This window comes from Rhinichthys klamathensis, unplaced genomic scaffold (assembly GCF_029890125.1).
Source record: "Rhinichthys klamathensis goyatoka isolate OS25496 unplaced genomic scaffold, OSU_Roscu_1.1 h1tg000169l_1, whole genome shotgun sequence".
In the NCBI taxonomy this organism is placed as follows: domain Eukaryota; kingdom Metazoa; phylum Chordata; class Actinopteri; order Cypriniformes; family Leuciscidae; genus Rhinichthys; species Rhinichthys klamathensis.
Window position 1 is genome coordinate 1,583,183 of NW_026606700.1, and position 26,933 is coordinate 1,610,115.

The window sequence follows — 26,933 nt, forward strand, 5'->3', positions numbered from 1 at the left end:
ATAAAATTATCCCACCATGCTCTGGGTTAACCCCAAACCGACGCTCCATGTACGGTCAACGCCGCCGCTGCACACAGGAATTGTCACAGATCGCTCGAATAATAGCTTGACTCCGGCGCATGTAGGCAGTTATAGCGCTGTAAAATGCAGAATTTACTTGTACAACAGCGGCTAGCAAAGATATACGCCATGACTGATGACACCCAATCATAGAGCCGAGCGTGAGCCCCTACTACGTCATCGTTTCTAAAGTCCTCCGTCTTGACCCGTCTACACTAAAACGCCCTCCGGAGATTCAAAACGAAAAACGGATCGGCAGCGTTTCTAAACTTCACCGTTTTGGGTCTCCGTTTTTGCCGTTTTAGTGTGGACGGGAGGTGCAAACGTAGCAAAAGGTCTCCGTTTTTAAACGAAAACGCAGTAGTGTGGACGGGGCCTAAGGGGGGATTTCCCCCCCATTTTCCAAAACGAAATTCAGGCCCTGCACAGTGTAATTCAGGGCTGTAGAGTACGACCATTTAAGTTGCATTCACAACTGAAAATTACTGTGTGATTGTGAAAAAAATATTTGAGTTTAAGGAGTTTAATTGTACAGTATTAATTCTAATCCGATCATGAAGTCGAGTATATCAGCATATAGAATCCTAGAGCGCCATATGGAACATGGAAGCTTTAGCATTAAGTTCTGCCAGGAAGACTTAATTACTACGTCATTATTACCTTCACATCTATCCAATTATGACCTCATACTCGCTGCATAAAAGATCTGTACTCACCACGTTTGAGTTCGCAGATACCGACGCGACAACTACCTCCACCATCCCCACCACCACCAGGATGGTCCTGTCCATACCCCCCGGGGGGTCGGCTGCGCCCCTGCCTTTGCTCCAGGCAGGAAATGCAGATCCGCTACCCTCGGATAATGAACTACGGACGGGGCCTACGCCAAATAACTTTATAATTGCTTGCTGGGCTGTCAATAAATTTATGTTGTTACATCACTATTTCTCCCGAGTCTTTCTGGTAGAAATTAAAATACATCAAGAGAAAGCCACAAGAGGTGAGGTATTTTGCAACAGATCCTCCACCTTGTCCACATATATCAATCAAGCTGACAGCTGATTGGTCCAGAGCATTTGAATGACTGTGTGCCTGCAGTCCTTAAAGATCAACCATATATACACCAGTTGTGGCCAAATTACTGAGACAAAACAGGCAGTGGAGAGGATTTTATGAAGCTAGACATTGGAATGCACATTTACAGTAATGCACTATATAAGAGCCTCATTAGAAAAGGCTGCTGTATGATAGATATTCGATTGGTCACTCTCTGATTGCAATCAGTCAATTTAGATTGTTTCAAAATATACAAATGCAGTATATTTCCACATATTTTAATTTCATGGCAAATCAGACTTTTCTGGCTCTTTTTAACTTAATAAAATGTGTTTCACAGTGCAGACATACTCTAATCTTCACTCAACACTCTACTAAGTCATACTCTAATGATCACTCAACGCTTTAAGTCCACCCATAGCATTTTCTGAAACTAAGTGCAAAAAATGGGTCATAAATTGTCAAATTTGTATTAGAACCATGGGCACATTAACATATAACTGCCCAGATTTTTTTTAAATTTACCCTCCCTGTAGATGACAATGTGAAATACAGTGTGCTGGTGGAATATGGTTATAAAATAAAAAATAAAACATGAATCAATTAAATGTTCACGTACACACTTTTTTTGCTGCAAAAAAACCTTGACTGATATTATAAGTGGATTCTAAAAAAAAAAAAATGCTAGTGTTTGATAACATAGAAAATAGAAATTATTTTATAGAAACAACAGCTTCTCGACAGTAGGGCTGCAACAACTAATCGATAAAATCGATAATAATCGATTATGAAAATCGTTGTCAACGAATGTCATTATCGATTAGTTGGTCTGCTTACGTCACGGGGAGAGTATACTGGTGATTGGTTGGAACAGGCCAATCAGGATGCTCTCTGTCTTACACGCGCTTCATGAGGCACACACGCAAGGTTTCTCTCCCTCCGTTGCTCTGCCGCGCGCTCGCGCTACACGGTTTGGAGCACAGTCTCTTCTGTCTCGCATGCGCGCTCTTGCTTGCGCGCTCAAATCCCGGGAGTTTGAACTAATTTGCGAGCATCAGGGAGCCGCTATCAATATGCGGGTGACTTCCAGAACTTCCGGGAGACTTGGGATGTCTGTATTTTGCGTCTCGAGCATCAGGTTGCGCAATCAGTTCGCTCGCAACATAAGTGATGGATTAAAATAGTGCTACCGCAGAAATATTAAATTAAAACGGTCTTTACAAAGCGAAGCACTAAATATAAAGGCAGTTAATAACAGCAGCAGTAAATTATTGTTTTTTAGTCACTGTACTCAGTGGTTTTCAGCGAATGTTTGTGCACTAATGCATCATTTTTCCTGTCTTTTTAATCAAGCCTGTTAGCTTGCTGCGTACCTCCATTACGTTCTCTTTATATAGCATTTGTCTACTATTAAGTTTTAATTGTTTTTCAAACGCGATCTACTGCGGCTCTATGTTCACACGCTTGTTTTCAGTCTTTCTATATTTATTTTTACAAATTATCCTTATAATTCAATTAATTTTATTAATAAAAATTAAATTAATTATATATTTGAGATGTTTTTAGTTTATATCTTCACATCTGAACAACATGTCTGTAAATTTGTTTTAACAAAAATTGTGCTAAAACAATATGTTGGATATAAATGTTTTTTTTTTTTACATTAATGGTTGTCAACTTGCAATCAGCAATTATCATTAAAAACAATGCAAATTTTGATATTTGTAAAACTCAATGTGTGGCTTTTGCACTTTTTAAAGTACACTTTTACACATAAATATCCTAATTTAGGGTTTTAGGTAACACTTTATTTTACGGTGTCCTTGTTACATATGTTACATGTACTTACTCTAGTAATAACAGTAAATTATGCATAATTACATGCAACTAACCCTCAACCTAATCCTACCCTATTCCTATAGTAAGTACATGTAGTATTACTCTGTACTTAAATAATTACACTGTAACAAGGACACCTTAAAATAAAGTGTAACCGGGTTTTATTTAGTCATAATAAACAAAAAATCAAATTGAATTTTTTATCCGATTAATCGATTAATCGAAAAAATAATCGTCCGATTAATCGATTATCAAAATAATCGTTAGTTGCAGCCCTACTCGACAGCTCTCTATGAGCACAAGTTCAGGGTGACATGACATTGTTCCTGTTCACCGAGCATCTGCATTATGGAGTTATTATCCTGTCAAATGTCGAGAGCGCATTATTGTAGCGCGAAAGTACATTAATATAATGCGCGAGCGCGAATCTCTCTGCGCACGCGCGGAATATAATGTGCCGAGCGCGAATCTCTCTGCTCGCGCGCGGGAACTGGGCGCGCGCTCTCAGATACACTTCTCTTGTAAGAATTCTCTTTCTGGGCTAAGTGGGCTCGCTCAGAGAATATGCCTGCACTTAAAACGTGTTCAGTGCAATCGCGAATCTCTCCTCTTCCCCAGCTAACAATTTTAGGTTATAAGAACGTTTTCATAACGTTCCCATTAAGTTATAAAAACTTTATTTCTGAATGTTCTAGGGAATTTCAAAACGTCCAGTTTTTTAGACGTTGTATTAATGTTATTTCTTGGTTATAAGAACGTCCAATTCTCCCGATATATAAACGTTGGTTGTATTAACGTTATTTCCTGGTTATAATAACGTTAGAACGTTCAATTCTCCCTTTATATAAACGTTGTATTAACGTTCTTGCTTGGTTATAAGAACGTTATTCAAACGTTCAATTCTCCCATTATATAAACGTTCTCTTAATGTTTTTCTAAGATAATGAAAAACGTTTCATTCAATAAAAAAAAACATTAAGAAAGGTTTTAATAATTATTAAAACCTTTCTTAATGTTTTTTATATAACAAGGTAGCCTATATAATAGGCCTATATGAAGAACCTAAAACAAGAACTTTCAGATTTTAAAATTAAGACAAAAAAAAAGAATCATGTCTATAATATATGTGTAATGTAGTCCACTGAAGTCGAGTTGAATTGAACCCAAGTATAGTTTATTCCAATAAACCGATTTGGGTTGAAGTGACAATATGAAATTGATATGAACATAAACTTGGACTAAACATAGAATCACCAACAATGGTACAGGGAACAAAGCTAGACAAGAGACAATGGGAACACAAGGACAAGGATTATGACCAAAAACAACCAATGACATTCACAAGTTAAAGTTTATTTAATTTATATAGCTCATTTTTACAATAGCCACTGGCTGGCCAAAGTGCTTTACAGAACAGCAGAAAAAAGGGGGAAAAAAAACTTACATAACATTTGGAATAGCAATTTCGGATTGGTTGTTGCCGTTTTGACAGCGTTTATGCCAAGAGCAAAGAGAAAGAAATCGAAGAGAAGAGTAATTAGGCATGCGCGAATGCGCGGGACACAGTCTAAGCACATACACGCTTACTTTAAGCGAAGAGGAGAGATTCCCGATTGCACTGAACACGTTTTAAGTGCAGGCATATTCTCTGAGCGAGCCCAGAGAAAATTCTTACAAGAGCAGCGTGTATCTGAGAGCTTGCAGAGAGATTCGCGCTCGGCACATTATATTCCGCGCGTGCGCAGAGAGATTCGCGCTCGGCACATCATATTCCGCGCGCGAGCAGAGAGATTCGCGCTCGCGCATTATATTAATGTACTTTCGCGCTACAGTAATGCGCTCTCGACATTTGACAGGATAATAACTCTATACTGCATCACATAGTCAAGACTCGAGCCTGCTGTTCTTACATCAGCAGCTGAGGTAATGATAGAGTATGTGAATGCATTATCCAGAAGAAGCTGTATTGTGCTAGACACGTGGCTCAGTAAAGGAGCAGCTAGCAGACAGGCGCTATAATTAACACACACAATGTGTTCTCAACAATGATGTTCTCATGTGCATGCACACCAGCATACATGCTTGTTCTCATACATGGTATATGCAAGAATTGGATTAGTGTGTCCTAAATCCTAATACTTTGAAAATAGCATGATACAGGCCCCCAGTTTACAAGGCAGCCCTGTATAGACCTTATGCGCCAGAGAAAGAAGCACACAGCCATCTTTACAATTTTGTGTTTAAACTTGTGTTTTTGTGGTAGCTCTGTATATTTCTATGGCAAGAGTAATTAGTGACGTGGATTTACTTATTAGATAGTAAACGAAAATTATCATGAGCATTGTAATGTTTGAAGCGGATGTCGTAACAAATGTCACTAGAGCGGTAAGATTTTAAAACGAGCCTTTCATTCATAAATCAGTAAGATCTCAACTTAATGCTGTGAAAATACAAACCGGAAGACCGAACACGAAGAGCGCAGCGCTGAAAAGGGGCGGGGCTACATAAGGTCAATAGATATTCCTCAAACATTCTTATCAATAACTGAAAAGCTTGCTTAATTTAACATGCATTAAATATACAGATTTTTAAAAATATATATTAACTTTTTGTCACTACATTTTTAAAAGTATGTACCTTCCTATCAACAGTGAAGTATATTCTTTTAGTGTGTAATAGAAATATGGCAAAAGGGATGCAGCCCATTTTTCTCCCCATGTGCAAACTAGTCTTATCTATAGTCCAGCTGATGTTGTCTTCTGTATGCTCCTCATTATGAATATATCAGCTGGGTTTCCTCTAGCAAGCCTGTGACAGGTGAGCTGAGGTAAAACTAAGGCAGGCTCTTTTTTCCTGCTCTCTCGTCACCCAGCTCTCTCCATTACAGCATTGTCCCTTGGAGCCTAGCGCTTCTTAAAAATAGCGTGGGTGTAAAGCCCTGCTAGAACAATGGGGGCCATGCACGGGTGACAGCTGTCTGTCCTGTCAGAGCGAGGACACCTCCGCGGTGCAACTGGCTCCCGGCAGACGAACTTATAACTCCTGTCAGCCTGTTATAAGAGTAGAGATTATTGCAGGCTCACGCCATGGTTTCTTTAGAGCAAGCAACCGTGGGGAGATGGGGAGCACAGATTTAAACTGACCAATCAATTAATCAACAGCTGTTTATGATAATTAGGCTACCGCTGGGTTTATGTGAAGCAGGCCAGGCACACAATCTCATTAGGATGTGTGTTTATATTCACCTGTCACCATGCATGATAACCTAGCATTAATTGGAGCTTAGTGTGTTTTTCCGACACTGATTCTGCCATTCTAATTTAATGATAACAGATGGATGTGCATATTGAACATGGGGTCAACGGAACAAGTATGGTGGAAATGTTGATGGAATCCAGAAAAGCATGCCATGCTAGCCAAAAGAGGGATTTTAAGAATTGCATTTTGTTTCTTATTTAGTACTGACCTGAATAATCTGTTTCATTGAATTTCCACAAATTAATCAGTTCAAAAGTTTACATATGCTTGATTCTTAATATTTAAAACCAAAATTTTGTATTCTGGGAAACATGCAAATATTATGTAGCTTCTGAAATTAAAAAAATATTTTTAAACAAAAGAACAATCTACATTTGTTTGTAACATTTTAGCAGTTTCTGCAATTCAAAATACAAAGTGAATTTTGAATAGCAGTCAATAGAGAAAGATGCTTTATTTTAGAACCAGATGCTTTAGTTACAGTATCCAGCCAGCAGGGGCTAATCGGGCTATGCTAGCCAGCCAAACTTTGAACAGGAGCTCCCATTTCAAAATGTATCACAGCATCTAGTTTGGCAGGAAATTATTTACAATTTGAATCTTCCAACAACAAGCCAAATTGACAAAACATTGGTAACTGCCTACAACAGTCAAAGTTTTTAACCCTGTATTTTTTACGATCTTAGTCCAAATCCATATAATTTTTCTAAATGTTTCCATAGTCAGGTCATGGTAAACAAGGAATTGTAATGTTATTGTAATTTGTATGTTATTGTATGTTACTGTAAATTACTGTAAACTACTCCAAATGAGTAGAAATGAACTGGTCTAACACAAACATACAGTACTTATGCTTCCTGGAAAGCTTCCTGGAAAGATGTTTATAGAGATACATTTTGCAACACTTCTAAAAAATCTCTTATGAACAAAATAAGCAAAAAAGTCACAATTCCTAAAAATATGTTTAAAGGCGCAGTGTGTGATTTTTAGCGACATCTAGCGGTTCGGTTGCGAGTTGCACTAATGGCTCAGCCCACTGCTCACCCCTCCCTTTCGAAGAAGCTACGGTGGCTAAAACGGGACAAACATATCGTCGTCTGAGACAGCAGAGAATAGCCAGAGTAAGCCAAGAGTGTGTAACATTGTCACTGTTTCTGTACCACAGTCCATTATAAACCACATCATGGATAAAGTTTACAAAGCCATAGTCAGGTGAGGATCAAGGGTCTTAATATATAATATAATAATAGTAATCAGCTGATTGTCTCACGTAACCAGCACATTTCTCCCCACATAGCAAACCTATAATACAGCGGGGGAGAAGAACCACATGAAACTATGCAACTAGGGATGCAGCGATTACCGGATTTCACAATTAACCGCGCTTTAAAACGTCACGGTTAATTAATCGTAAATACTATGCTACACCGACTGTTCTGCACGGAACGGAAATTTTGCAACTAACACAAAACGAAAACAAAGTTACACCAGCGGTGCACCAGCTTAAAGTGCCGTGCTCATCAGTCACTATGGCAGAGGGACTAAGCAGCGAGGCTCTATTTCCACAGAAAAAACGCCTTAAGTCAGCAGTGTGGGAGCATTTTGGTTCCACAAAGAATGACAAGGGTGTAATTGAAGAAGACGAATCGCCTGTCTGCAAAACTTGGCGTAAAAAGTTTCCGTTTTTTACGTCAACGACATTTTTTCACAGACGAAAACGAGACGATAACTAAATAAAACCTAGTTTTGAATGACAAAAACTATGAAGAAAATCTATTGACATTTTCGTCAATGAGTAAAAACTAGACGAAAAGGTTAGATAGTGACGATTTGGGAAGCGATCCAGTCAGAACTGATGTCCTGCGTTTGTGGTAGATGCGCACATTTACTGTAATGTGCTGCTGATCCACCCAGCGGTCCCATAAAACGTTTAAAAAAATGTAAACATCTGGGAGAATGAGTAGAGCAGACATAGGCTATAGATCTGAATAAGAGTGACGATGCAAAAAAGAGCTCTATTCGGTATGGTTTTCTGTGCGCACACACCCGACCCGAAGCGTGCAGCCATGCACAATAGACAGCGCGCGAGTACTGAATTGAGCTCTCTTTCGTGTCTGAATAGACAAATACACACAACATTATGTCTAAATGTCCGTTTTGGACAGTATTCATGTAAACTATGTCGGTTATGTCTTAAACAGTTCTGAGTGTATCGGATGTGCATCAGTGCAATTGGATCCGCATGTCATTGGACATGATCTGATGTCTTAAAGTGACAGTGGTAATAAACCTAATGCGGTCTGTAGGGGTGGGAATCTTTTACCATCTCACGATTCAATTCGATTCCGATTTTATCCATAATGATTTCTAATCGGGTTTCTGATCATGATCTACTCTCATCTGCTTTGCTATACAAAATGACAAACGGAGACAATAAAGTGTCTTTTTCACATCAAAATCCTGTCTATTCATTGTAGGCATTTAGTGAATAGTATACACTAAATGCCTACAATGAATAGATAGGATTTTGATGCAAGATTGATGCTGAAAATTGGACAAGTCAGAACAGTCGCACGCCTTGATCAAACAGGATCAGGTTATTTTATGTTTAAAATAATAGATAAATAAATACCAGTTATCATTTTTTAGACAATTTTTTATTATATTGATCTCACCTAAATGTTTGTTTTTACAATTTTTGTTAAGAGTTTATGCAACACATGGAAGCTTGACTTCAATCTTTGAATTAAATTGAAAAAAGTAGCACAAATAAATACAATAGAATAAAGACACAAATAAAGAGACATAAAAAGAAAAGTTATTGGGTAGGTCAGAAATACTACAGAAACTGACTAAAGTAATCCAATGTAAAATAACACTGGATAGTCTTTTAGTCCTGACTGAATTAAATACATAGGCTATTAATTCTGATTCCTTACAATTAATGCTATATTATGTTGTTTTGAAAACAAAATTAATGACAGACACATATGGCTGCGTTCACTTTAAGAACTAGTGCACGGATCCATTACTGTTTCATTATACTGTCTGTCACACGCGTTTTATGCTTATTTAAGACATAACCGACTGTCTTTACGAGGTTACTCACCAAGACCAGAGTTTTGACATAATTTTGCGTGTTTTTAACTGTTAAACTGTTTTTAACTGTTGAAGCGATATAATCCACGAAAAATAACTTTTGTTACTGGCGAGCTGTTTGTGAGGCGGATTTAGGCTTTACTGCTTGTGCACGCAGTGAAAAACATCTCTGAGAGCGCGCGAGCACTGGATAGTTTAAAATTGCTTGAATGTTTAAACTGGTAAAACTTAAAAAGACGTGGAAATGATAAACATTAGTTACGATGCAATGCTGGCCCGATTGTGCTAGTGAATATTCCGTCATGTCCCGACTCCTAAACACGAGTGTATCGACGCCTGCAGCGCTTGACGCTTGCCTCGTGCAGAGAGAGAGAGAGAGAGAGAGAGAGAGAGAGAGAGAGAGAGAGAGAGAGAGAGAGAGAGAGAGAGAGAGAGACGCAGCACCGCGAGCCCTGAATATGGAAAAAATCGATTCGTGGCCGTTGAGAATCGATTTTGAATCGACCACATTTAAAAAAACGATTAATCGAAAAATCGATTTTTTTGCCCAGCCCTAGCGGTCTGTGTCCTTAATATTGATCAAGCAACAGAAGAAAAAGAGAAAAGCATTCACTGTTTGTTAATAGCTTTAATAAGGATTAATTATATTCATACAAATAAATATGTCTGCTTGAAAGAATAAAGAATGATGTATGCAAGTAGTTATAAAGAATGCATATATCATTCATTGAAAAGAAGACTGTGTTTTACTTTAGGAAAAGTGGTTTTAATTTTTTACATTTGTTTTCAGAAATACATGGTTAATATTTAGCTTACATTTAATTCAATAGATCTAAAGACTTTGTTTATTCTTATTTTCATTGGGATTTATTATCCCTTTATAGTATTATTTATGTTTTTACGGTAAGTCAAATACTAACAAGATATTGTTTTCATGTTTTCAAGTTTTCTACCTCAGGTTGAAAATAAATTTAGAACAAACTGAACGCTTAATAATTTTGTGATCTATTTCACTCAAAGAGCCCTGCAGCCTTTGACTTAATTTGTTATTTTTAAAAGGTAAATACTGGTTGTTTACAAAGCACTTCTCTTTAATTCCAAAGAAAGAGATTGATTATTGTTTGTCATTTTATAATTTTGTACCATGTTATGGCAGCAATAAATAACACATTAAAATTTAGTGTTGAGTGTTCATGTGATATTATACATTAGTAGTGTTGTGAAATTAATTGATGCATAATAATCGTGATAATCGTTAAATCGTGATTATTTCTCAGACAATAATCGTACTTACAAAATCTGTAATCGTTGCATCCCTATATGCAACTATATATTTTTTCTAACAGGGTAGTAAAAGTTTAGCTGGCTAATATGAGCTGTTACTGTCGCTGAGCTGGTTAAAGCGTAAAGCCTTGTTTAAACTCGACGCGTCCGCATGAGCCCAAAGGTGCGTGCGGCAAAAATGACATGATTGTAACACCGCGCGCCTCCACATCCCCTAGACACCGTTTACTACACACAATAGGCTTTTTTCTCTGATTTTGAAAACTCTTCGCGATCGACTTAAAATGCTTCCAAGATCGACTTGTCGACCGCGATCGACGGGTTGGTGATTCCTGTAACGTTACTGTTTTACGGTCAATGACAAGAGTACTAATCAGCTGTCTAACAAACATAACTAGCACATTTATCCCCACATAGCAAAGCCATAACACAGCGAGGGAGAAGAACTAAGTTACATGAAACAATCCAACTACATATTTTACACCACTGACAAGGGAAAAGTCACTACTCACGGTGTTTATGGCTAGCTTCTAGTTTCCTGCTGCTTCTCTTTCAAGGTAGTGACGAAACGCGCTCTGTAACGCTGTTTGTTCGCTGTCGGCTATGGTAGAAACATGACATCACAATATGTCGACCTTCATAGAAGGGGGTGCCCGCGGTTATGTAGATATAAATGTCTCATTCTAAGGTAATAAAAACATTATGGTTTATTAAGTAAGTTCTTTATACACCACTGAAAACATAGTTATGGATGTCATATTGCATTTCTGTTAATAGATACTCAAAAATGTTTTACACATTGCACCTTTAAGAGGTGGGGAAATAATACAACCAATATCAATACTTGGGTCTGTAAGGGTTAAATATGTTTTAATGTTTAAAAAAAAAAGAGAGCCCATAACTTCTAAGGTCTCAAGTAATATACCAGAGGAATTCTACCATTTACACCATCTAAAAAAATCATTTTTACTGTCGCGCATGCATGTTTTCTTAAAATTGGCAGTGCAGAGTGATGTTGGTGGATCTGAAGGATGCTTATCAGGGTCTCTGAGAGAGCTCTATGTGTTTGGCAGAGCCGCAGAGGCACAGACAGAGTGCGAGGGGAGTACACCATGCCACATGCCCACAGCTTAAAGAGGGGGCGGGTGACTAGTAGACACCAGTGCTTATTAATGTCATTAGGGATGAGGTCCTCTCATTCCCCAAGATTCTGGGTGCTGGATGTTTACTTGCTAGGAGGCCCAAGATTGCAAAGACACCATTTGCATTTAAATGACTGGAGTCCTAAGCCAGCCGATAATAGGCTTTAAGGAAGGACTGGCAACCCATTTATCCACCTACTCACAGTGACTATACAATCAGACTTCTGCACGATGCCACCATACTGCGCTAATCTGTACTTCCTGTGCACAACGCTGCTAAGACACAGTCAAGAGCAAAGGAATGATAACTAGCACAAAAACACACCCACGTGCACTGATAACTGTGAATGCAGTGACACTGGAAATGACACATGAATTTCGTGTCAACAAAGCGTTAGTATGAACCAGGCAATATACAAACCTATTTACTTTGAGACATGTTCCTGGTCTCACGGTGCATGACTTAGCAGTGCATGTTATTTCAAAGAAAATAAAGTTTGCCTTTGTAATCTTCAATCAAACTGAAATGCTTTCCTTTTCGCCTAATGCTAGCTTTTCATAAACCAATCTGTTCATGGAGCTGTATTACAAAAACTTCTTATCTTAATTCATGACTTATGATTTAAAATGTTTTTATTTCTTAAGTGAAATTCCTATGGTTATTGGTTACTGTGATGGAGACAAGACTCAACAGGCCAAGACAACAAGATTAAGCACAAAAAAACTGACAACTAAGACAAGATAAAAATCAAATAAAGTTTTTATGAATTCATAAAAACAAATGTATTATTTTTTTTAAATAAAATTTAATTTCTAAGAAAAGTGTTTTTTTGTTCTCCAGAAATTCTGTGTTGTGTATTTTGTATGAATCTGGCTATCAAATGAAGGCATAAAACATTAAAAAGTTTTATATCTTTTTTTTATTTTGTTTACATTATTTTAACTTTATGTACAGCACTTTGGTCAACCTGGGGTTGTGTTTAAAAGTGCTTTATAAATAAAAAGAATGAATGAATTAATGAATTAATGAATTAATTAATTAGTCTCTTAATCGTATGAAATTAAACTTTTATTTACAAAAATAAAGTTTTAATAAATGTCATGATTCTGCCATCATGTCCTTGTATTCTTCTAGTATTGTGGCAGGATCATGACATACCCATGTTTTATGTACAAGGGCATGGTCTGTTGTTTGGGCCATGTGCTTGTGTTGTCTCGTCTTGTAACCCCGCCCCCTTGTTATCCTCTGGCTGAACGGGAGAGTCTGGTTCGCCGCCCGTTCCCGGATATGGTGGCCTGCTTGTCGAGGAAGGATTCGCAGGCTCCCACTATATCGTCTTTACCCGGCACGCTGCCAGTGATCCCGGAGGGTCGCGTATTAGCGGTGGTCACGAAGGAGAACCAGGCTCACCTCGTTTCGACTCCAGAGGCGTCTTCCACACCCACTGACCTCCGTGGTAAACGAGGGAGACGGGTTTCTTGGGATTCCCCCTCGGAGTCATCGTCATCTGAGCTCACCCAACCAGAAGTGGTCTTCCCTGTTCCCGTTTCGTCTTCCGTTGAGCCCGGCCAGCCGATCGCGAGCCCTGCTGTGACCATTGCCCCGCGGCCAAAGAAAAAGAGGAGAAAGAAGGGAGCTTCCTGTTCCCCATCGCCGTCTTCTCCTGAGTCTGCTGCCGCGAGTACTGTTAATGAAGCTGCAACAGTATGTGCTGTTCCTGTATCTGCAGCCGCCACCGCTGTTCCGGAAGCTGCAGCTCTAGGCGCTGTTCCGAAGTCTGCAGCTGTGACCACTGTTTCTGAGGCGGCATCTGTGAGCGCTTGTCCTGTATCTGCTGCTGGAAGCACGATTTCTGAGCCCGCGGTTGAGAGGGCATGGTCTGATCCAGTGAAGCCTGCGTCCGAACCGCCCAAGCCTCCAGTGAAGCCTGCCGTGAGAGCCGCGGCCGATCGAGCGGCTGATGCAGTTTTGCAGTCTGTTTCGTCTCAACATGAAATGCCTGTCATCATAGCTGCCAGGACCCTCTCTGATTATTTGTCGTGTCTAGCCAAGATCCTCGAAGTCCCTGTCCGTCCTGTCTCGCCCTCAGTCCCCGCACCTGCCACAGAGAGCGCTGCACCCGAGCCTGCCGCCGAGGGCGCTGTACCCGAGCCTGCCGCTAAGGGTGCAGTTTCAGAGCCTATGGCGGTCACCGAATCGGAGTTCTGGAGCGTTGATTCTGGGTCTACCTCTGGGAGCTCTGTTCCTGTTCCCGCCCCCCTACCGCCTGATAATCCCCTTGTCTCCGTTCCACTACCTGCTGCTGCAGTCCCCGCTGTCTCCGGTCATCCGTTTGTTTCCCCAGTCTCCTCTGTCATGTCTCATCCCCGGACTGTTTCCCCGTTCGTCCCTGTCGCCACTAGTCCCCGGACTTTTCCCCTGTCGCCACTGGTCCCCGGACTGTTCCCCTTGTCACCACGAAACCCCGGACTGTTTCCCCGTTCGTCCCTGTCGCCGCTAGTCCCCGTACTGTTCCCCCTGTCGCCACTGGTCCCCGGACTGTTCCCCTTGTCACCACGAAACCCCGGACTGTTTTGCCCAAGTCCCATCCTCGTGTGTCTTCCTCCAAGCCTGCCCGGATTCCTCGTTCCTTGCAATTACCCCATGGACCTAAGAACCCCAGCACACCCATCCTCCCTGGACCACCCCCCATGAACTCTGTTTTTCCTCCTCCTCCCTTGCCTTGTATGTTGTTTTTGATGTTTCACCCTAACCCTGTTATTGTTTATTCATGTATGCCATTGTTGATGTTCGCTATGTTTTGTTGGTTTTTGTCTGTCTCGTTCCGTCTTGTCTTGTGCTTAGTGTCCCTTTGAGCGTCTGGAAGCCGCTCCTTAAGCGGGGGGTTCTGTCATGATTCTGCCATCATGTCCTTGTATTCTTCTAGTATTGTGGCAGGATCATGACAGACCCATGTTGTATGTACAAGCGCATGGTCTGTTGTTTGGGTCATGTGCTTGTGTTGTCTCGTCTTGTAACCCCGCCCCCTTGTTATCCTTGTTTAGTCATGATTGCCTTGTTAGCGTCACCTGTTCCCCTCGTTAGTTTCTTGGTATTTAATCCCCTTGTTTGCTGTCTTGTCGGTTCATTGCCTAATTTATGCTGAATGTTGTCGATTCTGTCTATATTGCTATTCCTTGCCATATCTTACCCGTGAGTACATAGTGTAGAGTTTTGTCTTTGTGAACGTTTATTTGAAGAATTGTCAGTTTATTGTATAGTCATTGTCTAGTCTAGTCTGTCATCCATTCCTTGCCCTAGTCGTGTTTTGCCCCCTCGTGGGTTTTGTTTTCCTGTTTTGTTCTAATAAACCCCCTGTTCGTTGCACTCTGTCTGTTTTGGGTTCATCTCCTTGCACAATCATAACAATAAAAGTTTATTATTTTTGTTTTATTACATTGAGATGTAGCTAAATTCTACTGTACAACAGTAATATAATTCTGTCACAATTTCTAGTTAAACCGAAATTTTATTTTGACGGGTTGCCGTAAAGACCTTTGAGTTTCTGTGTTTATGATATGATGATAATATTTATCAAATGCAACGGCAAAATGCTGATGAAGTGACTCTCAGAGCGGCTCTGGAGATGAAGTTCATGTGTGTTTATGTCCTCATACAGTGAAGCGGCAGAAGCTGAAAACACTGCAAGCGTCACAAATGCTTCAGTGTGTGTGTTTAGTAAATGAAACCGTGCGTCTCAGCCATTCATTTACACAGAGACATGCAGAACATCCAGGATTTATATTTAAAAAGTCTTTTTGCGGTTAAATAGTCACAGATACTAGTCTATATCGTGATTTGATTTAAGTGTACTGAACTGCTTTTTATTTATTCATCAAAAATTGGACAAATTCCATGAAATTCTGCGTTATAAAGTAAATTCCGTTTTTATGACTGGATTCTGCGATTCCGTCCGTGTTTTCCGCATCGTGGAAATCATAGGGCTTAAATAAAAGGGAGCAGAGCACATGAGGAACAGATGAACACACTCTCAAGCAAAAGAAGACTAGAAAAGGGGGCGTGGTAACTGGACAAGAGGAGCACATGGCCAACACAAACAGAGGGAGAGCCATGCTCAGACACCAGACAAAGAAACATTGAACAGAAACAAGACAGACAAGACTGTCAGGGCAGAAACCTGTCATTCTAAACTGATAGGATAAGGACCAAGGATAGGATAGGATGATTTCACGTAGTGTAACTGTGCAGCGCTTCTGTGTTGTACGTCACACGTAGGCTCACTATTGGTCATGTGTGTGATGCGTGTGACGTACAACACAGAAGCGCTGCGCTGTTACACTACGTGAACTCACTCGAGGCCCACAGAGAAGGAAATTAATAGTTGAATAAAGTCGTTTTGGGGTTTTTTCGCACAAAAAGTCGCGTCGCTTGATAAATTTAAGATTGAGCCACTGTAGTCACTTGGACTATTTTAACGATGTCTTTAATAACTTTTCTGGGCCGGCAAGTTTCAATCCCTTAGAAGTCTATGGAGGAGTGATCCAACTCTCAGATTTAATCAAAAATATCTTAATTTGTGTTCCAAAGATGAACGAAAGTCTTACGGGGTTTGAACAACATGAGGGTGAGTAATTACTGACAGAATTTTCATTTTTGGGTGAACTATCCCTTTAAGTGTCGCGCCCCCTTTTTTGAATAAACATGAAAATGCACAATCCGAACTTAAATGGTTGTAATTCAAGAATGCTTTGGAATATAGATGTAATATTGGTCTTGTTTTAAAGAAGACATTTGGCAGATTTTCGTAGAAGTTAAATAAATTAAGAAAGTGAAACAGAAAGAAAGTTATAGAAGTTTGAGTTTATGAAAATGTAAAATGTAAAAATTTAATTATTCATATTTTATATAAAATATATTTTTTCAAACCATGATGGACTCTAAAACTGCAAGAAAATCAAAGCCAAAACTCTGAACAAGTTGTTTCAAATTTTAGGTTGATATCTCAAAAAATGAGCTTTCAGTAAGATTTTGTTTGGGCGCAGTACCAAACTTTTTCACTACAACCAGACACCATTACTGCCCACATAAGGGTGCCTCCATTTCCATTTGTTTTGAGTGATCTGAACCATAATTTCCACAATTTTCATGCAATTTATGAAGTAGGCATCCTATTCAGAAGTAGCAAGGGAAGTTTGGCATCTTCTCATAAGTTTCCTCATACTACGTTAGTAGCTGATAACACTAATAAAAAATCCACTAGGAAAGATCTCCATAACATAAATTGCCTGTTTTTACACTTCCTGCTTTTCCCTGCTTGAGAATTTCTGTCCAATGAATGGATGACCTTGGCACACATGTGGTTTTGTTTACAAATTTTGGTTCACTTGCAAAAAATCAACATTGTATTTGGTCCAGACCAAAGCAAGTGAACTAGCGGACTCTCCTGGTGTGAATACACCCTAAGTTAAGATGTTTCTGTAATACAGCCCATGATGGATAAATAGGCCACGTTCACACAGCAACGGTTGTCAGTCCTGTATTTAAGTCCTTAATATGGTTACTTTCACACACAGTTCAGTTATTTACAGGAGTGACAACCGCATTCTATAAACAAATTCACACCTGTAAATTTTCAGGACTCACAACCGGATTCTCGAAAAAGCCTGTGCTGTTGATATTACTTTGGTCACTGTAGCTAAGTGAATACGCAGGCTTGACTTCCAATGCATGCTCATACAGACAGTATTCGTGATGCTACTGTAAGTTGCTTGCTGTGTAAACGGGACATTTCGAGACTTGCACCTGAAAGTTAATGCGGTTGTCAATCTCAAAAACCGACAGTGTGAAAGTAGCCATAAAGTCCCATTTAGTAAGACAAAAGCGATGTCCACTACTTGTAGTCAATTACTTGGCATGCCACTCTTGCAAGTATTCCACAAAAACAACTAACAACTAAATAATGTCTTGAAATTAATCAATTAAATATAATAACTGCCGTTACCAGTAATAAAATGTATGCTAAAGTCAAGTTTGAATAAAAAATGTTATGTAGTAACAATGATGTCACATGTTTGATGAGCTTTCCATCCTCTTCCTGTTCCCTCTCTATCATTCATTTTCCATTCTTTCTCCTTGTTCTCTGTGCAACTGACTTCATTAAAATCTAATGAGCGATGATGACTCATCTGATACCACCAGATCTTATAATCTTCACTCAACTCCTAATGAGGGTGCAAGGCTTTGATGAAATACTGCCTCACCATCTCATCTAGACGGAGGAACTCAGGATAAGTGCAAGTGAAAGGAACAGAGAAAACTTGAAAAACTGACTGCCTACATCCCCTCTACACACATTAGCAAAATACTACTGACTTTACACCCTTGTTCCATTAGAAAAATTATGTTTTGAACTCTAGTAATCATCCAGCTAACGGGCAACACCTTGCACAAAGTTTAAGTGTAGTAACATGACATTCAACATTCACACAATTTTAACTCTGACATCATCATTTAGAGATTACCAGATAATTATGTGGGTGGTGCCAGCATGGAAATGAAAAGATGCCAGAGAGTCTGATCACACGCACATAGACGCATCCAGTTGTACAACACAACATTGAAGGCATTAAGAAATAAATCATTGTATTATTATATACACATTAGAATTTAAACAAAAATGAATAAATAGTTAAAACACTTTTCACATGATTCTATCTGTAAATCAGTGTTTTCTGGACCACTATTCAGCAGCTGCACAACTTAACCTAAAAAAATTGCGTTGCAGCTTGCAGTCTGAATGTGATGAAACATTAACACACAGACAATAGACAAAACTACTAACTGCTACTAAAAAAGCATGCAGCATGACAGCCCCTTTAATGAACAAATGACTTTTATGAACTGATGAACTGATTCTTTTAATTAATCAATCAAAAAGAACCAGAGTAATGAATTCATGAAAATAGTATTGTTTTGTTTAGCATAAGCACAAAAAGTTTGGGGTCAGTAAGATTTAAAAAAAAAAAATTAATACTTTTTTTCAGCAAGGATGCATCAAATTGATCAAAAGTGACAGTAAAGACACATTAAAATGTTACAAAAGATTTCCATTTCAAATAAATTATATTATTCAAAAGAATTATGAAAACGAAAAAGGAATTGCAGTTTCTATAAAACATTAAGCAGCACAAGTGTGTTCAACATTGATAATAATAATAAATGTTTTTTTAGCACCAAATCAGCATATTAGAATGATTTCTGAAAGATCATTTGACACTAAAGACTGGTGTATAATGATGCTGAAAATTCAGCTTTGCAAAATTACATTTTAAGATCTATTAAAATATAAAGTAGTTATTTTTAATTGTAAACATATTATCACAATATTACTGTTTTACTGTATTTTTTAATCATATCAATGCAGCCTGAATCATAAAAAAAATGGTAACACTTTATTTTACAATCTCCTTGTATATGTTACATGTGTGCTGTAGTAATAACAGTAAATTATACACAATTACATGCAACTAACTGTAAACCAAACCATAGTCCTAACCCCAACGCTATAGTACACGTTAATTAATATCACTTAATAATTAAAAATCGTACCAACCCTAAACTTTTGAACAGCGTGTACATTCAGTATGAGCAATTTGGAGCTTTTTGGGGTCGACTGATCTCTCAGTCATCAAATTAATTACACGTCATCTGCCTTTTTAAACCTTATGATTACGAGACCTCAACATTGCTCCTGTGCTGTCTCTAAAATGACAAATTTGTCATGACTTACACATCACAGATATATTCAAGGGTGTTTGTCTGTGTTGTTATTGCTGTGTGTGCATGTCAGGTGTCAGTGAACAACTAACGAGTTAATGAGAAATAAGGGGTTGAGAGGTTAAAGTCTTTCTCACGTTTTCTTCCTCTCTTAAACCAGACAAAGAACCAGGGCTCATCAATAATGAATGCGAACTGGAATCATGTGAAATTCTCTAAGAAGCCCATCTCCCTTTGTACTTTAACACTATGACAGTGATTAATATTTCATATGTATCGTTACGTTGCACTGTGTATGTGTGTGTCTGTCTTTTTCTTTCCCTCTCTCTCCCTTCTTTCTCTTTTAGATAGCTCCCTTCCAAGAAAAACACATGATAAATATTACGGTACAAAGCAAAATGGCCTCTGCCCTTCATCCAAGCTTCTAAATTGTGGTTTACTCTGCAAATGAAAACTTCAGCAGCCTTTCCCTTGAGGAGAGCACTTCTTGACACTGCTATTTTAACAGCACTAACGCAATGTCTGTTCTTGCCGATGGAGTGTTTTCAAGGTGCTGTTCATTTCTCCACTCAGCCTGGTCTGAAAGTTAACACTCTCAGATGATTCCATCAAGCAGAGTTTGTTGAGGTAAAATCAGGTGAAAGTCCATTGAATTTCAGCAAATCCACAACCTTGTGTTGTGCAACATCTCGCCAATGCAGAAAGTTGCCCACAAGGACAGTGCAAAATCCAGGAAAACTATCAAAAGGATCAAACTCATTTTACGAGAAGAAAACTTGATCTAGTGTACAAGTGGAATGAAAACCATGCAATGAAATTTGAAACAAATGAAGATGCTTGACCCTGACATGGAAAGGTTTAAATCAGCAAACTCAGCATCATTCAGAAGAGAGTAGCACCTGTCACTCACCCACTCAGAACGACAATAAAGTCCATCACGTTCCAGCCGTTCCGCAGGTACGAGCCCTTGTGGAATGCAAATCCCAAAGCAATGACTTTTATTCCAGCTTCTAAGCAAAACATTCCTATGAAGTAGGGCTCTGTTTTTTCCTGAGAAAAGAAAATGGATTGGGTGTGAGACAAAATAAACTACCTACATAAAAAACCTAGAACTCGAACTCAGCCTAAAATAATGCCATCTAGGTTGGGTGCACATTAGATTTTGACACATGGCCAGAATGTTCTATTCAACTAATCTCCAAGAACAGCAACTATTAAGAACCTGGTTTTAATTTAGGTTTTGTTTAGTGAGGCGAGTGTCACTACTTTCCTCTATTTAAACAAGGACTTCTCTGAAATATGTCACTAAAGTAAAACAGTAGAGAAATACTCTTTGAATGGGAATAATTAGCTTGTGGTGAGCAATTCAATGGGGGAAACTACAGTCTGAATAAAGTTGTCAAGAACAAAGAATATGAGGAAGGAAAGAATATGAAAGCACAAGAGAGAAGGGCGATGCTAGATTTAGAGTATAAATGTGGTCTCTTAGAGTATAACATTTTTCTTGTTACACAAATTACTAGAAATACATCTATAAGTAGATAACTAGGTCAAAATGATTAATCTATGTTCAATTATTTCAAATGAAAACAGAAAATCAGCTAAAAATGGAAGATGAGGAGAGCAGTATATGTTAGTGGGTAGGTGTGTCCTCACAAGTCTCTTTGACATGGGCGTCTTGTCCTCTCCAGGCAGGTGCTGCTCCAAGGCCAGGACGATGCAGTTGGCGATAATGGTGGCCAGGATCATGTATTCAAACGGAGTTGAGGAGGAAGGTTAAGGAATAGTACATACTTAAGACATCTAGCAACTATTGATGTTTGGTCATTAGTGTACTTACTAACACAACATCCCACTGTTGCTGTGCTCACTGTGCAAAGTTAAACAGCACCACCTAGCAGTCAAGACTAGTAGAAATGCATTTCCCGCAGTAACAGCGGTGGTACCCGTGGCGGTAAAAAACGTATTCTGGTTGAGTAGGCTACCATCTGTACAAGTATTTAAAAACTTTTCCCTTGCCATTAATCATACAAACCATAACAATGAATAATACTTTTAAAACCCTAGTATTTAATTTGCTCAAATCTTACTGGTTCATTAGCAAAACAGCCAATGAAATTAAAGGGTCAGAGTGATGGTAGAAAATGATTGGGGTGTAGCTTGACTAACAATATAAGTGGTACGAGCTACAAGAATATGAATAGAAACTACATTGATATTTCTTGAAGAAAATACTTGCAAGAAGGAAAAAGAATATAAAAATGGTTTTAGTGTAAATTGATGCAAGAAAAATAAACAATCATAATGCATTATGAAGAAGACCAGAATTCAACTTGAAAATATGACACCTTACATGTTGAAATGGGTGTTTTTCAAAATATGATCTTAAATATCTTTTTACAAATGTACAAAAAACAACAACATTTTAACACTTTAAAAAACAAACAAAGTTGGAATTGAGTCACAATGAGAACCAATGCATTCCAATTACTTTCACAGTAAGTTAAGATTTAATTAATATTTTTTTTCAGACCAATTTGCTACCCTTTGTAAACCTGATTTACTTGCTCATTTGAAAATAAATGACTCAAAATAATGATTCACTCACACATCTGACAGACTGAACCACTATGGCTTGTGAGTTTTAGAAAAATCTGTAGGCTACTTGCTATCAAAATTTCAAAGACTTGACTACAAAATGTAAAAGTTTTTCATGATTGTGGGAACTCTAGTGTATTTCAGTGTGTGTGTGTGTGGTCAGCGTGCAAGGCTGCTGATGTAAAATGTGCCAGTATACTGCAGCAGTACATTGCAGGCTGGCACTAAAGGATGCTTTCTCAAACACACAAATTTACATGCCCAAAGAGTGCATGAAGACTGTTGTCTTGTAAAGTGAAATGAAAGAGAGCAGCTATTTAACTTCAAGTTTACAAGATGTTCTCAGGACCCCTGGTGGTTGTGAGTTCACAGCCTGCCACTGATTTGCATGTGTACAGAAAAATGTTGGATTTTGAAACGTGGCCTCTGCCAATTTCTGCCAGTGTGTGTGGGGATAAAAAAAAAAAACAGTAAATAAAAGAGCCCAAATCTGCTTAAGACAAAGAAGAAAGAGAGTTCAGTACAAATATAAAAGGCAGCTGGAGGACAGACCTCTGGGGAAGTCTCTCTCTCTTATGTGCTTTTCTATCCCTCAGTTTGTGTTAATTAAATTAAGCTCAGACTTTGCTGAGTTCCAGTGGCATGACGCTAGTGTCAATATGTTGGCTTTGAACAGTAAAAACAACATATGTTCTGGTATTGGTGTTCTATAAAATGGACAGTATGTTTAGGTTATTTAAAGGGGTCATATAATGGTACATGCACTTTTACAAGTTGATTGTACTGAAATGTGTGTTGGCAGTGCCTGTACACAACCATCATATAATGATAAAAATCCATCCAGTGTTTTTGTTTTAATCTCCTTATATGTTTTCCCCTGCCTCAAATTGAGCCGTGCGTTTTTGTGACGTCAATAAAACGGGACGCCCCTCCCGCGATTGTTGATTGACAGCAGTGATTCAACACAGACCCGCCCTCGCTCGTCCTGTCAATCATAGTCTGCGCGGACCGGCGCGGTCATTGTTGATATGCTGGAGCACTGTCTATGAGCAGAATGGCGTCTAAGCGATTGTGGTGTGTGTTCTGTTCTTGGGTGCAATAACGAACACAGCAGTCATTTTAATGTTCCTAAATCCGAACCGCTGAAGACGCAGTGGCTGAGTATGTTTTCGAAGGGAATATTCCCCACGAGCAACGTCAATGCTCTCATGTTTGCCGAATCATTTCTCAGTGGACTGCTTTATAAACGAGGATCAGTGTAAAGCTGGTTTTGCTGAGAAGCTGCACCTGAATAAAGGATCGGAACCTATTCGTGTTCCTGCTGAACCTTCAGAAGAACTAAAGTGAGTGTAACGTTTTATTAATCTTTGCAAATCGCCAGCTGCACGCTTCACGATGAATGCGTCGGTTTACACTCAGGGTACATTACAGCATGTTTTCTATGTACAACGTTCTCAATATAATTCATAATCCCACGTTTATAAAGAACAACGCGTTATGGTTATTGTGTTATTGTGTTACAAACGGTGTACGCACAGAACAGAGAGGCAGGGTGAGCAAAGCTCATTATCATTTAAAGTCATATGCACTGAAACGGCGTGCTGAAAACAGAGCTGTTTTTGACCAGGTAAAATAAGTGTTTTCTTACAATACTAATGAGAATTTTTAATTAAAGTATATTACAAACTTTTAATTTAGACCCTAAAGAATCATATTAGCTTGTACAAAAATGGCATTATATGACCCCTTTAAGATGGAAAATAGAGAAGAATAAACTAGTGATAAAACAAATACACAGAAGAACATTTAAAAAGTAACACCATACTAAATAGGCTGTATTTATGTTTTATGTAAATATATTTTGTCCGCACACTCTGCATGCTGTCACGGTGTGGTGTGGGTAGAAGACTCAAAGTCAAAAGGCTCCAATTCAAACAATTTACTATATATTACTCACAACAGACAGGCAGGCAGAATGACAGGCACACACACGCTATAAACACAACTAACAACAAACAAGGACTGACTGAACTGAAGGGGACTATATACAGACACTGATGAACATAACGAGGTGAGGACAGGTGACACGGATAATGAAGACGATGAACAGGTGTGTAATGAGGGAGTGAGTTCAGGTGTGAAGACACGAGGGATTCTGGGAAGTGTAGTGAAGATGAAGACAGGATGGTGCAGACGATGACTGTGACATAACGCCCCCTTCAAAATGGGGCGACCTCGCACGGGCGAACATCAACAGGGGTGGGGGGGGGTAGGCGCCCTGAAGGCTGACCAGGGCGTGGCCTATCCAGGGCAGGAAACCTCCAGGGCGGAGCAGGCTGAGCAGACAGAGCAGGCTGAGTAGGCGGCCATGGTGGAGCAGGATGAGCAGGCGGCCATGGCGGAGACGCCCCTTCGGGTGGCATGGCAGAGACGCCCCTTCGGGTGGCCATGGCGGTGAAGACCCTTCGGGTGGCCATGGCGGTGAAGACCCTTCGGGTGGCCATGGCTGAGATGACACTTCGGGAGACCAGGCCTTCCCGTGGCAGTCAGGCCTGGCCCCAATGGCCGAGGACCTATATCCCCCCCCTGTCACTCCCCCCAATTTTCTTGGGGGGAGTGACAGGCTCAAGGACGTGCTCAGGGACAGAAGACTCAGGCCCGGGAACAGAAGAATCAGGCCCGGGGGCCGAAGAATCTGGCTCGGGGACAGTCTCTGGTTCGGCAGACGAGACGTGAAGCGCAGGCTGAGCAGGGCTGACGTGGTGCGGTGAAAGCTCTGCGCTGGACGGGACCAGCGGTGAAGGCTCTGCGCTGGACGGTGAAGGATCTGGGCTGGACGGGACCAGCGGTGAAAGCTCTGTGTCCCAGTCTATAAGCCAGTCTTCCTCTTTAAGCTCCATCAGGCTCTGCGCTGGACGGGACCAGCGGTGAAGGATCTGAGCTGGACGGCACCAGCGGTAAAAGCTCTGTGTCCCAGTCTATAAGCCAGTCTTCCTCTTTAAGCTCCATCAAAATTCCCACTGGCACGGCGGGCATGACGCGATGCATAGGCTCAGGCATGACGATCTCGGCGGGACGAGAATCTGGCAAGATGGTCTCGGCGAGACGAGACTCTGGCAGGATGGTCTCGGCGGGAAGAGACTCTGGGCTCTTGACGACTCCCACAGTGAGGGAGGATCCACATACCCATAACGTGCGGTCGATGAACTCGACAAAAGAGAGGTGAACATCTGGTGAACAAGAGTAGATCGTCCATCCCGCTCCAGAACTGCTGTTTGAGAGATTCCTGATCCCAGCTCGCATCCTGATACAGGTCGAGGTAAACCTCCACATAATCCTCCAGCGAGCGACCGTTTTGCAACATCCAACATGATTTAATATTTTTTTTTAAAGGTGTACCCCCCCAGTACAGCTCTAGACCTAAAATGAGTCTGCCATCCCTATGCTACAGTATGCTATGCTTTAATAGGCTATAATGTTGCAGTTTCATACAGTATTTCTTTTCAACTAAGTCATAAAAATGGCTTGTTACTCGTAACTTGTTGCATCTCACCTGGTTAGGAAACGCATTATTTAATTTCTCAAGACTTAATTTGGAGTCAATTAATACACCGAGAGGTTATTTTAGTTTTTATGAAAAGTGAAACAATGCCAGAGAGTCACAGAAAGAGAGAAAGAAAGACTGCAGCCATTACAATCTAAAAGAGCAGTAGAGAGACAGAGAGAGAGCGGTCTCCGTGGCAACAGGCTCTCTCCCGTCTGCCATAAGTCAGTACTCAGAGTTAATATGGTCTCTGAGCCATCAGTGTTCTCTACATGCTGCTGAATGCATTCGAACAATCAATACTGACTACACAAACATCCTTTCACTGTATCCACCATGACACATGATACTCAATATTTCTTAAGATCAGCTCTTAATAAGTTGAAAAGTACTGAATAGTCCAGCAACAGGATCACGCAGGTATCGCTGTTCACAAACATCTAACTTTAGTGACTTTATGAGCAAACTTTTTTCTCTCTCTTACATACTCTCTGACTCTATTTCTTCATTTTATTTCTACTGGAAGAGATTTAAAATTAGCAGTGCAAGATGTGGCCTATGTAAGAGTTTTTCAATGAGCAAAAAGAATGAATTGCATTTCAATCCAATAGAAGCTTGGAGCATGAGAGAGAGAAAGTGATCAGGAGAAATACAGAGACAGGAATATGTGCATGGAAAGAGAGCGCGAGATACATAAAATTATACCATTCATAACATCACAGACATCACTCTAACACATCTTTCTTTAGACCAGGGGTCGGCAAGTAAGTTTGGCATCAGGCCAAAAATAAAATTCACCATTAGATGGCGGGCCAGAACATAGTCAAAGCCAATAACGCACCTAAAAGCCGTCAAAAAGAACCGGCAAAAGTAATGATTATGAATGTTTAAAATATAGCAAGGAGACATTTTAAATTAATTGTTTATTAATAAACTAGTGTTTTCAGTGTCAGTGTCGTCTGCAATAGTGAACGCAGTAGTGAACGTGCCTTCAGAGAGATGCACATTTCATACGGATTACATAAGCAGAGAGTAGTCTGTTTCTTTTCGTTTTGAATTGTTTTGTTTAAAAGTAGACATTTCAAGCTTTCTATATATATTTCTCGTGTCTGTGAGGCAGTTATACGCTGAGTTTCAGTTCATTTATGAGACGAGCTCCAGTTCACGAGCAATGCAATCGTGCCGGCGCCTCCGTGTCCTGATTATATTGTCTGCTATATTTGCTTCTTATTTATTAAATCCAGGCAATTTGATGATGAAACATTGATTAAAATTA

General features: G+C 39.7%; 1 protein-coding gene across 1 annotated transcript in view; it reads right to left on the reverse strand.

Annotated features, from left to right (window-relative positions):
• The window catches only part of LOC130091634 (voltage-dependent R-type calcium channel subunit alpha-1E), a 194,875-nt gene that overhangs the window by 84,743 nt on the left and 83,199 nt on the right, over nt 1–26,933 (reverse strand). Inside the window, exons 4-5 of the mRNA XM_056259628.1 lie at nt 21,172–21,277; nt 20,426–20,565 (exon numbers count right to left, since the gene is read on the reverse strand). Coding sequence (XP_056115603.1) covers nt 20,426–20,565; nt 21,172–21,277 — 246 coding nt within the window. The remainder of the gene's footprint in view (nt 1–20,425; nt 20,566–21,171; nt 21,278–26,933) is intronic.